The sequence below is a fragment of the Scyliorhinus canicula genome, chromosome 1, assembly GCF_902713615.1.
Source record: "Scyliorhinus canicula chromosome 1, sScyCan1.1, whole genome shotgun sequence".
Classification (NCBI taxonomy): Eukaryota; Metazoa; Chordata; class Chondrichthyes; order Carcharhiniformes; family Scyliorhinidae; genus Scyliorhinus; species Scyliorhinus canicula.
Genome location: NC_052146.1, coordinates 297,175,415 through 297,188,793, shown reverse-complemented (window position 1 = coordinate 297,188,793; position 13,379 = coordinate 297,175,415). Strand labels below are relative to the sequence as shown.

At 40.9% G+C, this 13,379-nt stretch overlaps 1 protein-coding gene across 1 annotated transcript in view; it reads right to left on the bottom strand.

The window, feature by feature from the left end:
• Positions 1 to 1,315: 1,315 nt before the first annotated feature.
• The window catches only part of phf10 (PHD finger protein 10), a 37,929-nt gene continuing 25,865 nt past the window's right edge, over positions 1,316 to 13,379 (bottom strand). The window contains exons 9-12 of the mRNA XM_038815890.1: positions 11,239 to 11,391; positions 5,273 to 5,381; positions 3,825 to 4,013; positions 1,316 to 1,581 (exon numbers count right to left, since the gene is read on the bottom strand). Of these exons, the coding sequence (XP_038671818.1) occupies positions 1,496 to 1,581; positions 3,825 to 4,013; positions 5,273 to 5,381; positions 11,239 to 11,391 (537 nt within the window). The 3' untranslated portion in view covers positions 1,316 to 1,495. The remainder of the gene's footprint in view (positions 1,582 to 3,824; positions 4,014 to 5,272; positions 5,382 to 11,238; positions 11,392 to 13,379) is intronic.

Below are 13,379 nucleotides of genomic sequence, written 5' to 3'. Positions count from 1 at the left end.
TCACAGGAGCAATGTCAAACAAAAATGACAGCGCTACCTACTAGGACAGGTGGTAGGTTTTAAGGAGCATCTTCATAGAATAGGTAGAGAGGTGGAGAAGTTTAGGAAGGGAAATTCTGAGCTAAGGCCTAGGCAACGGAAGGCATGAACACCAGTGGTCGAGCAATGAAAACCAAGGATTTGCAAGTAGTCAAATTTTAGGAATGCAGAATTTGAGAGGAAATGGTGGTGTGCAGCATCGTCACTGGACTAGTAATCCAGAAGCGCAGGCTAATGCTCTGGGACATGTATCTATCAAGATACATCTCAAACGCTGCTATCATGCATGCCTCCACCACCTCCACTGGCAACGCATTCCAGGTACCCACCGCCCTTTGCGTGAAAAACTTTCCCCACACATCTCCCCTAAACTTCCCCCTCTTACCTTGAACCTGCGCCCCCTTGTAATTGAATCTTCCACCCTGGGAAAAAGCTTCTGACCAATCACCACGTCTATACCTCCCGTAATTTTGTAAACCTCAATCAGGTCTCCCCCTCAGCCTCCATCTTTCCAACGAAAACAATTCGAGTTTATTCAACCTAGGGTGCAGATATGGGGAAGTTATTTCCCCTGGTAGGAATTGACAACGAGAAGCTACAATCCTAAAGCTAGACCATTCAGGAGTGAAATCAGCAAGCACTTTTTCGACTCAAAGGCTGGTAAATTCTTGGATCTTTCCCCCCGAAAAGGCTATGAATCCTGGGATAATTTTTAAAACAGAGATCAACTGATATTTGAAATTAAAACAGGAAATGCTGGAAATATTATTAATAATAATAATAATAATAATAATCGCTTCTTGTCACAAGTAGGCTTCGATGAAGTTACTGTGAAAAGCCCCTAGTCGCTACATTCTGGCGTCTGTTCGGGGAGACCGGTACGGGAATTGAACCTGCACTGCTGGCGTTGTTCTGCATTACAAGCCAGCTATTTAGTCCACTGTGCTAAATCAGCCTCTGTAGGTCAGATTCAGGTCAAATAGTATCTATGGAAGGAATTAACTTTTCAGGTCAATGACCTTTGATCAACTGATATTTATTGGGTATCAAAGATATGGAGCAAAGGTGGGTAAATGGAGTTGAGCTACAGACTAGCCATGATTTGATTGGCAGCAGAACAGGCCCATGGGGCTGAATGGCCTGCTCCTGTTCCCATATCCCTACTAAGGCAACTAAATAATCAGATTTCTGTCCACAAATTCTGCTGCAGTTTGCAATTAGATGAAAAATCCAGGCAGCACAATGTCACCTCAAATAAATATAGGCAACCACTTGGTATTCTTTCAGTCTGTCATTTTATTCAATTCAAAATAACTTTTCCGTACAAATAATGTAAAGGGTATTTATAAAAACACATTGAGATCACAAAAGCACCTGCTATTCCTAGTCAACCAAAGCTTCGACAGGAACTTTAACCTGGCCACACATTTCCCCGATTGGTTCTGATGTGGTAGCTTTATCCTTCTTTGTTACTTTTTCCTCTCCGTCCGCCTTTCTTGGTTGTAGAAGGAACATTTGCACAGCATTCACAAATCCAACGACCTGAAACAGTTCACAAGAGTGTTACACTGTATTATGCATAGGTTGCAACCATGATATGCAGACACAGAAATGCCCAACAGTTTCACTGAAATGGAATCTGAAGGGGCCTGGTGTAAAGAAGATATTATGAACCAGCAGATCATCTGAATAATTCTGATTCTACCACAAAGAACACACTTAGGTGGTGCCAGAAAATCAAATAAGAAAACCTCAAAGGCTAAGGTGACCAATTAGTATTTAGCAGCACATTATTCTGATCATTCAGTCTGCGCGTGCGAGATCGGATCTAATGCATTTTGCAGGGTTTTCTTTCCTATTTTTCATTCGTTTGCTGCCTTTGGATGGGAGTTTGTCCCTCCACTGCACTGTGAATACATGAATCTCGTACTGCTGTCTGGATCTGCAAACAGCAAATTGCATTCAAAAATGCATACTGCTCACCTTTGTTCTGCTGTTCACACATTCTAATCTCTTTCTGTGCCACTATCAGCACTCTACTTAGCCTTAATCACCCCCATTTACATTCCTCTGGTCTCTGTCCTCGACATCTTCATCAATCTCCACCTACCACTGGGCCCCTATCCAGCCCCACCGCTCCCCCAACTCCCCCCCCCCCCCCCCCCCCCCACTACAGTATAAATAAATCTGACCCAATTTCCGGTCTCTCTAGCTTTGACAAAGAGTCATCCCGACTTGAAACATTCGCTCCCTTTCCTCCCCACAAATGCTGTCGGACCTGCTGAGATCGTCCAGTATTTTCTGTTTTTGTTGCCTTTATAAAGTAACTTTTTCATTCAAAGTAACTGGTAATTGAGGTTACACGCACATAATTTCCACTTTGTAATTTAGCTCATTCAGCTACACAAAATCCTGGTTTGACCTGGGCAGCACGGTAGCACAGTGAACAGCATTGTGGCTCCACAGCGCCAGGGTCGATTCCCTGCTGGGTCACTGTCTGTGCGGAGTCTGCACGTTCTCCCCGTGTCTGCGTGGGTTTCCTCCCACAGTCCAAAGACGTGCAGGTTAGGTGGATTGGCCATCCTAAATTGCCCTTAGTGTCCAAAGAAAAATAAGGTTAGGAGTGATTATTGGGTTACGGGGATAGGGTGGACGTGAGGGCTTAAGTGGGTCAGTGCAGACTCGATGGGCCAAATGGCCTCCTCCTGCACTGTATGTTCTATGACCACTATGACCAGAGTAATGTGAGCAGTTCCAGTTTTGGAAGAATATACAAGTCGTGGAGGGAGTGCAGTGTAGGCGTACCAGAATGATACCCAAACTTCCAAGTTTATAAAGTGCGAGGAGTTTGCACAATTATACTTGTAGCCCCGGAGTTTAGAGGTTGAGGGATAATTTGATAGAAGTTCTCAAGACATTAAAGGAAACAGTTGGGATAGAGATAAACTATTTTCGTTGGCTGGGAAGCTAGGAGTTCTGCGAACTGAAAAACGAGCTCCGCTTCTCTCTCCACAGATGCTGCCAGACCTATTGAGTAGTTCTAGCAGTTTTTAAAACAATTAGACTTGGGCACAAGTCTAAAACATTAGAGCCAGACTTTGCAGTAGTGAAGTTAGCAAATACCTTTACACACATGTGGTAATTTGGAACACTCCAACTGGTGTAAGGCCTACTGTAAATTTTAAATCAAATATTAATAGTTTTTTGTTAACCAAAGGTGGAGAGAAATATGAGACAAAGTGAAGTAAATGGAGCCCAGTCACAGATCAGCCATAATCTCACTGAACAAAGAGAAACTCTAGAGATTGCTCTAATCTGGTTTAGCTCACTGGGCTAAATCGCTGGCTTTTAAAGCAGACCAAGCAGGCCAGCAGCACGGTTCGATTCCCGTACCAGCCTCCCCGGACAGGTGCCGGAATGTGGCGACTAGGGGCTTTTCACAGTAACTACATTGAAGCCTACTCGTGACAATAAGCGATTTTCATTTTTCATTTTCATTTTCATTTCTAATTCAAATTTTCTGAAGTGCACAAAATAACAATTTCCTGAATAAGGCTATATATAATTTGTGTATTTTACAATACAACCACACTGATGTTCTAAGTAAATTATCTTCAATACATTGTTCTTAGTGAATTGTGAATTCAAGGCACGTTCAATTCTTCAGGTTAATAATCTCACCTCCTACAAGACCCTATGACCATTTACACTTTTCCCAATAGCTGGCAGTAGAATTTCAGCAACACGTATCACACCCTGTGCCTCGAAACGCAAATGAACATTACCTGAAGGGATGGAGGCGACTCCTACACAGAAAGTGTGATACCCACGGTCACACTGATCACAGAACATCATCTCTTCCTCGTGATGCGGCTGGCCACACACGATGCAGGTCTTGCATTCCATACACTGCCACGGGTAGGTTTTTATTACGGACACCAACTCCGACAACATATCCAAGCAGGATGGGTGACCTATGGAAAGCATTGCAAATTATCCACTCAAAAGTACGCTTTTTTTCAAGAATCAGTCACCAAGTCACTTCACCAACTAGGACGATCCTGCAGAACAACAGCAATCGTGTTTGTGTTAATTACGACTTGCAGGTGAAATGCAAGCTGTCCCTCTCCACCCACCATTTATTAATAGAACTGAAAACACAAAAACAGGCCATATCAGCCCGACAGGCCCCTGCTAGTGATAAAGAGAAAATGCTGCAAATATTCAGCAGGTCAGTCAGCATCTATGAAGAGAAACAAGAAGGAACATTTCAGGTCGATGATCTTTCATCAGAACTCCATCAGGTCACCATTTGGCACAAGTTCTCACCAAAAGATCATCAGCCTGATATAGAACATAGAACAGTACAGCACAGCACAGGCCCTTCAACCCATGATGTTATTCCAACCATTTATCCTAATCCAAGATCAACCTTATCTACACCCCTTCAATTTACTGCTGTCTATGTGTCTGCCCAAGAGTCGCTTAAATGTCCCTACTCTGACTCCAACCACCTCTGCTGGCAGTGCATTCCATGCACCCACCACTCTGTGTAAAGAAGCGACCTCTGACATCTCCCCTATACCTTCCTCCAACCACCTTAAAATTATGTCCCCTAGTGACAGCCATTTCCACCCTGGGGAAATGTCTCTGGCTATCCACCCTATCCATGCCTCTCATCACCTAAATGTTCACCCTGCTTCTCTCTCCGCTGGTGCTGTCGAGCCTGCCGAGTACTTCCAGCATATTCCGTTTTTTATTTCAGATTTCCTGCATCTGCAGGATTTTGCTTTTGCATGAGGTTTATGGTGGTGTTACTGCTTCACATGAGCCTCCCCCCACCCAACTTTACTTCACCCCGTCAACAACATATTTCTATTGCTTTCCCCCAAATGTACTTACCTACTTTCCCCTTAAAATGCATCACTGCTACTTTTCTCAACTACTCCATGGGATAGCAAGTTCCATGTTCTAACCACTCTGAGTAAGGAACTTTCTTCTGAATTTTTAAAAAAATTAGCTGAAGTGTTATTCTCACACAATTCACCCAAATTATTTTTATACAGGTAAGAGTGCATAACTGAACAATTCACCGTGTGGTAATTTGAAGCTCCTGTGTGGTTTGGTGTCTTAGCGTTAACCTGTTCGCTATCATTTTCAGAGCAGAACAAATCACATGAGACATTACGCACGAGGCTGAATAGTTTTCACCAGTTAATGTAGGCTTACTTACCACTGTTGTCGCACTGGGAGCAGTGTATGAGTGCCTCAGGTTTGCTTTTCTTGTTGGATTCTCTACCCTTTAGACAAATCCCACATATTGCATTTGGAATGATCTTAGGCTGGAAGGGCAATAGTTAGAACAGCACTGTAAAAATCATGTCCGTGGAACCTAGCAGTCCAGAATACAGAGCAAGAGCTCAGCAGGAGCAAAGAGGATGTTGGCTTTAAGAGATTTTCTCGCTTGTGGGTGCAAAAATGCAAACCAGCTATTTAGTTTAAAATCAGTGGGTCAACCTTAAATATTTTTATAATTACACTACACAGAAGGCACACACAGAAAGTACTTAAAAACACATATGGGGCTTGACTTTAGAGCATGCATATCTGGCATCAGAAACATAAAACATACAATCATGACCAAAGAAAGATTGAGGAAAGACTACACAGAACGAGTTGTGAATGCAGGTCACTAATAATTTTTTTAAAATAGTGAGGGACCTATAAAATAAAATGTGTGCAAATATGCAATTAGCACAGAAAAATCAGAAACTAAATTAGCAATTAAAACTATTCACATACTTCGAAGTATTTTATTCCCAATCTACCATTTTCTATAGCCCTTAATATCTACATATGCGCGCAAAAAATCTTGCCCCAGCACATGTTCACCTAATTTCAGAGCATCAAAAGCACTACGTAAAAAGGGGACAATTGGAGGAATTTTCCACCGAGCAAGCACCCACCGATTGGCGAACTTCCCTCTGCTACTGCAGCCGACTTCAAGGTGTGCTCATTTACAGAAAATTGATCTCGCGGTCTTAAAATAGTGATGCAGGGGACAGCCAAGGTTAAACACAACCCCTTTAGCAGAGGATTAATTGGTATAATGCTCCTGTTATAAAACAGTGCACCATCCAACCTATCGTGGGCATTGCCACGAAAGAGCCACTAGCATTTAAATAACGTTTATAAATATCAGTAGTTTTTTTTCTCCCCTCCCTCATTTGAAATAAATCAAACTACAGATATTCCGATACCTGCACAGCAGAAGCACAAGCACGGTAAATTTTTGAGAAGAAAATAAATGCACCTTCATAGATTTTAACATTCAGAATGTTGAAGCCTGTTTCATTGGCCGATTTTGAAAGTCGGTTCAGAAAATTCTATTTATTTGTAAGTTTTAAAAAAGACCCTCTTAACCAAACAGAAGTATGTAAAAAATAGTGCATAAAACAGGGATCATTAACCTAATTCCACAAAATATCCCCAACTAAATCACAGAATTTGCACAGAATAAATGCAGCCGTCAACTAATTCACGTTCCAGTACCCTGGTGGTGCTGCTGCTGACAACTCGGCATTTAATGCTCGAAAGAATTGATTTTGGGCTGGTGAACATTCTGTGGAGCCACACTTTCTAAAAGATGACAGAGGCACTCTTAAAATCGGCTTAATGTTTTATTAAAAAGTTGTTCAGGTGTTAAAAGTTTACATCAAAAATTTGGTAACAAGTATTTGAGTACTTTTTAAACTGAGGCTGCAGAACTGTAAGACAGCGCCTCTCAAATATCATACTATAAAATAAGCTCTACAATTTGGAAATTATTCAAACAATGAAACATCTTGCTATTTTTACAGTTCTGAGATTATTCTACAATTTTTTTTAAAAGCAGAAAACTAACGTAAAACTATTTTTGAACATCAAAACATTGTAAGGTTCACTGTACTAATACCTAGAGTGCCAGCCTCAGCAAAATCGGAAACCAGTTCACGTTCAGATTGGTTACAACCTTCTTCCGTTTTACTGTTTCTCCACAAGTTCTGCTCTCCAGCAGAAACTATGCACCATCCACTCAATAAATTACGATCATTCTACCACCATCAACACAGCCACAAATAGCTATATATGTAGAAAAAGTGCTTGTTTGCAAAGGATGCAAGATATTAAGGTAAACTGTATCTATGTTGGTTATTTAGCAAGTTTAAAAAGTGCAGTTTGATGGATGACCATGAATTATGTTGGGATCTTACTTTGTGCCGATATATTAAATAAAAGCTTATGTCATGTCCTTGCCTCATCAGCAGCTTAATGATGCTGTGGTTACAATGGCCAAGAACTAAACCATAATTTTGTACAAGTTAGACGTGCATTATGTTACATTGGGGCTTGGTGATGTTTCAAGCCCTGTCGGTCAGAACTCAACAAATAAGCTCAGTAGAAGTTATTTGTTCGTCCTCCGCTCAGTACTTGCACATTTACAGTTCAAGAATTTATGCTTAGATGCCAAGTAGAGAAGAATTGTGCAGCAAGAAGGAAGCCATTTGGCCCACAATGCCTGTGCTGATTCTGAAAAAGAGTGGATTCACCCCCTGTTCTTTTCCCAAGGTTCAGATGAACTCATTCAGACTGAGGACTAAATTCCCCATTTGCTGTTAGCATGACTTTAAAAATCAAATGCTTAAAAATAAATTACAGCCTGCTCCCCTCAACAACAAATAGAGATTGTAACATCCTGTCATCTAAAACCCGAGATTGGCACAACAGGCCGAGAAAAGTTCCCATCTTGCAAAACAAAAGCCCTTGATAATCACTGATACATCACTGATCACTTCAAATAGCATCTGTAACACAATCTCCCATTTGCTGTTGAAACAAAATCGAAAATATGCAACTATCTTTCCGGAGTAGCAAAGAGAGGTGCTATTGGAAACAAAAGTTTTCTTTGGTTCTAGCACAGTAGCTCAGTAGTACGAACCGTAACCTACTCTTGGGAATGTGAAGGTGAAAAACTCCACACCAACTTTCTCGGTCAAATTGAAATGGCTGGAGGGAAACACAGTTCGGATTGCGTTTCACAGGAACCAACAAAACTGGTCAAGTAAAAATACAATACTACAATACTGAAAATTGTGGTGTATACCATCATAAAGTCATCATCACATTAGTCCTTAACCATTCCTTGGTCAAAGCAGTGAAAAGGAATCAAAGTTTAGTCCAGACTTTTTTAAAAAAAATAAATGTTCCTACTCCATCAAATCATTTTTCTCCTCAAGATTGAAACTTCAGGGGCTGAATTCTCCGCCGCCGGGATGTTCCGTTTTGCCGGCAGCCTGGGGATTTCCCGACGGCATGGGGCTGCCCCACAATGGGAAACCCCATTGGCCAGCCGGTGAAACGGTGTGGCTGCACCAGAAACCTGGTGCTGTGGGACGGAGAAACCCGCCCCAGATCTTTCAAACTTCTCCATACCTGATCGAAATTTCAAATGCCCTATTCCCCGGGAACACTTAAGGTTAAAATGCAGCATATGTAGGAAAACTAGAAAGCAAAGTTCAGGAGCAATTTCAATATTAGACCCTGGTTTAAGAAGAACACTCAAGTCAAACTGAGAAAGATGCCAATACCATACTTGTCAACTTGAAATTGCATTGTGCAGTATTAGTGATGAATATCAATGAACATTTGGAACACAATTGCTGTCATAACCTCTTCAAATTACTGCTACTCATTACTAATATTGAACAGTGCTGTTGCTGCTTTGTTACAATCCGAGTCACAAATTCCAATCCCAGGTCAAGTTGCTGATTAAAGGTTATTGCATTTAAATTATCAATCAGAGGTGATGCAAAGCAATTTTCTACATACGGCTGAGACGATAAAGCAACACTTTGAGCTCAAAAATTTAGCAGCGAGTTCATCTGTCACTAAGCTTGGACCATCTAAGAATCAGATTCACAAACAACCTTTCGGCATGTCATGTTGTCTTTTTGTCCAATTTTACTCCTGCTATCTACCTCCAAGTATCTCAGTCTGTTACAGACATATTTAAATAAAAAGCTACAGAGCAAATAAATAAAAACATCTAGTTAAGATTTTTTTTTACATGAAACAAAGATGAAAAATGATTTAACACTAAAAATACTATTTCACAGTGAACTTAATGGGAAATATTCATAAACTTAATAAATGAGATCATCTGAATTACAAGTGAAAGGAAATTCCCCAAGTATATGATGATCAAATTGAACAGAAACGTAATAACTGATTTTTGCTGGTTTTCAAAGGCATAGCAAGCTTGCTGCTCAATTTTCATGTCAAGTGCAAACAACATAGGTTTGTGTTTGGATTTTGGCACAAATGCAATAAAACATCTGAATTTTCCCCAGCAAATCTTTTCATCTCCCTCCCTGCAAATGTGGAGCTGTTCATAGACGATTTGGTAATTGAACTAATTGCCTGAGATAGATGTGACTCCACTTCCCAAAGATCAGGAGGGAGAATCCCTGGCTGGCATTGCCCTTCCCAGCTTGCACTGCTGAGGCCTATCCTAGCGGCCCAACTATGGGCCCTGTTGAGATGAGCTAACTCAACACAGACGAGTGATCAAACTTGGGAGCTTTCTGGATTGCTCGTATGGCTCAGCCAGACAGCTAAGCTATGGGGGAAAAGAGTATTTAAAACTAGCCAGAATAAGCACTGCCAGATTAAATAGTTTTTCTTCCAAAAATGAAGTCACGTTACCGGAGCTTGTTGCAATATGTGTCCTCTTTTGATAATTCACTGCCAATTATCCCCAAGTGAACTTTCAATGAATATGTTAAAAGTTGTAACCTTTCTTCACAAATCACTGATATTCATCTCGACATCACCAAATAAAAAAATTGCATGGAAAATATATCCAGGGAGTACTCTCACCCTGGGCTGCAGACAATGGTTGTAAACAATAAGAGAATCAGAATTCTGCAATGAGGTTATTATCTGTTAATTGATTCTTGGCATCCATTCATTTTTGCTCACTTTGTCTTCAACCCTTGATCATCTGTAAAATGTGCATGAAAATAGAGCAAAATGCACTGAAGCAGCCTTGAATACTGATACTAAAATAAAGTCTGCTGTACATTACTTCATGTAAAACCATTTAAGGCCTAAGGAATAAATACTCTACACAGGTTTGATTTGTTCTTTCTCCCTGACCCTCATCTGATTCAGAACAACCCAAAGTCCAGCCTCCAATAAAGGCTCACACATACTTCATCCCAACTTTTCATTCGAAGCCTGGTCTTAAAAGGGGAAAAAATAAACAAGTGAATGAGATTTGCTCTCAAGACCTTGGATTAGACTAAAACTAATCTCAATTAAACCTCTAAAGCAATCCTCAGCTACAAAGAACTACTTAACAATTACAATGAACCCCATCCCTCCTAAAACATGTCATAACTGAGCAGTAATGGTTCAAAACGTATGGTTTAATTGAACACAATTTCTTTGGTTGAGAGGCAAAATTGGGTGCTAAAACCATTGTTTGGCCACGTACACAATTTGTCAAGTTCGCCTTCATGGCCACTGGACTAGTTTAGTAAGCGAATTATATTTGCGTTATTCCCTGTACCAGTCAACCTGAATCTTTATAATCTGGAGACTCTAACGGTCCAAGGACACTCCAAAGCCAAATGAACCTTTACTTGCATAAAGCACTGTACTGGCCTAAATCGTCCAAGGACAAATACTGAAACCAGAGGGATAAAAATCAGGCGACATGGAAATGCGAAGTAAAACACAAATGCAATTCAAAAATAGTCAAAAATACAACTTTGACTTTTTATATAAAATATGCTCTTTAGCAATAGAATCATTAGAATCTAATAACAATAAAGTTAGTAATTAAATGTGATATGTCGTACTGATGTGTACTCAGAGAGCAGCAGCTTTAGCAGAGCGCGGATAGCAAGCCCCAGAGGAGACATAGTGCGAACCGAGCACAATCCCAATAGGAAAAAGAACTCGGGTAACTTCACCAGTAAGCCTCAGTGAAAATAAAACAGGATAAGATAAGGAAGCAGAGGCGAGAAACAGCAGGAGATGCATTAGTGGACTGTGGCTAGTACCGGCTGATCAATACTACCCAGTACAACAAAAAATAAATAATCGGGGAGAGGTTCATCAGAAAAAGAAGTCTCAGGGGCTTTTATCTTCTACCTTGTACCCAGTTACTGATTTGGGTGTCACACTGCGTTTTGCATCTTTCCACGCTCGAGTTCCTTTTTCTTTTGGTGTCTGCTTTCCCTGTGAGGAATCGTCTTGATGTTCAATCGGACTTTCACCGTCTGTTGTGCTCCCCGAAGAGGTATCCTGAAACGAAAACAAAACCATTACTTGCTGGCCGCCAAACTTTGAGAGGATTTACACAGGCGCACTGAAATGAACGGAGAGTGACGGAAATACAAAAAAAACGGCACCATGAGTTGATAGGTGATTTTTTTTGGGGGGGGGGGGGGGGGGGGAAATCATTCAAAAGCAATACAATGCCAAGAAGAAACACAGACAGGTGTGGAGATGTCTTTAGAAACTGGAAATCTACTGCCGTGAAATTCACTCAGTTGGTTTCACTGCAAAAGGCCGCACGGAAAACCCAACAAAACTCAAGAAACAGCAGAGTTCTTCCAATTGTCCACAACAAGGGGACACACTCTCTAAAACCGAGCGAGGCCATTAGGAGTGATGGCAGGAAGCACTTCTTCATTCACACATAGTGTTGTGGAAATTTGGAACTCAAAACTGTTGAGGCTGGGGATCAATTGAAAATCTCAATTGGAATTAGTAATTTTTGTTATGGTACTGGGGTTGCTGAACCAAATGGATAAATTGAGTTAAGATACAGATCAAGCACATTAGGCTTGATGGGCTGAATGGCCAACTTCTGTTTTTCCTAGGCAGTCAGTGATTTTTCTCCTAAAAATCGCATCCTCTATGATTGTTTCCAAAGGAGTTATGCTTCTCAAAGTACCATTAATATCTCCACTACCACAGCATGGACATTGAGCATTTAAATAAACTGGTTAAATCTGTATGGAATTTCACAATTCTGCCAATTATAAATGGAACTGGCAGCTTCATGAGAATTAATCCCCTAAAAACATTAGGAGAGAAATAAAAAGCTATTTATTGATGCCACTTTACAGATGCAGAAATAAAGTAGCAGTTCCTTGACTCTTGCGTTCATTTTGAGAAACAAAAAAACACGTCTGGCAGGAGAAAGTCCACTGCAAGTTTGCATTCATCAATATTGCTCATGTTACTACTTAAAATCATATGGACTTATACCCAGGTAGCTCACTGAATGGACCAGGGATCTCAGAGTCTAAAAAAAATAATTTTGTGTACTCAGGAAGTGAAGCTAAAGGCCAGGACAAAATGATTGTCCACTGTTATTTATGATATATATATATATATATATATATATATAAATGATTTGGATGAGAACGTAGGAGGCATGGTTAGTAAGTTTGCAGATGACACCAAGATTGGTGGCACAGTGGATGTGAAGAAGGTTATACAAGATTGCAACAGGATCTTGATCAATTGGGCTAGTGGGCCGATGAATGGCAGATGGAGTGTAATTTGGATAAATGGGAGGTGATGCATCTTGGTAGATCAAATCAGGGCAGGACCTACTCACTTAATGGTAGGGAGTTGGGGAGAGTTACAGAACAAAGAGATCTAGGGGTACAGGTTCATAGCTCCTTGAAGGTGGAGTCGCAGGCGGACAGGGTGGTGAAGAAGGCATTCAGCATGCTACGTTTTATTGATCAGAACACTAAATATAGGAGTTGGGACGTCTTGTTGAAGTTGTACAAAACATTCGTAAGACCACACATGGAATACTGTGTTTAGTTCTGGTCAACCTATTATAGGAAGGGTATTGTTAAACTAGAAAGAGTGCAGAAGAGATTTATGAGGATGCTACCAGGACTTGATGGTCTGAGTTTATAAGGAGAGGCTGGATAGGCTGGGACTTTTCTCCCTGGAGCGTAGGAGGCTTAGGGGTGATCTTATAGAGGTCTACAAAATAATGAAGAACATCAATAAGGTAGATAATCAAAGTATTTTCCCAAAGGTAGATGAGTCTAGAACTAGAGGGCACAGGTTTACGGTGAGAGGAGAGAGATACAAGAGAGACCAGAGGGGAAATTTCTTCACACAGAGGGTGGTGAGCATCTGGAACGGGCTGCCAGAGGCAGTGGTAGAGGCAGGTACAATTTTGTCCTTTAAAAAGCAGTTATACATTTACATGGGCAGGGTGGGTATAGAGGGATATGGGCCAAATGCGGGCAAGTGGT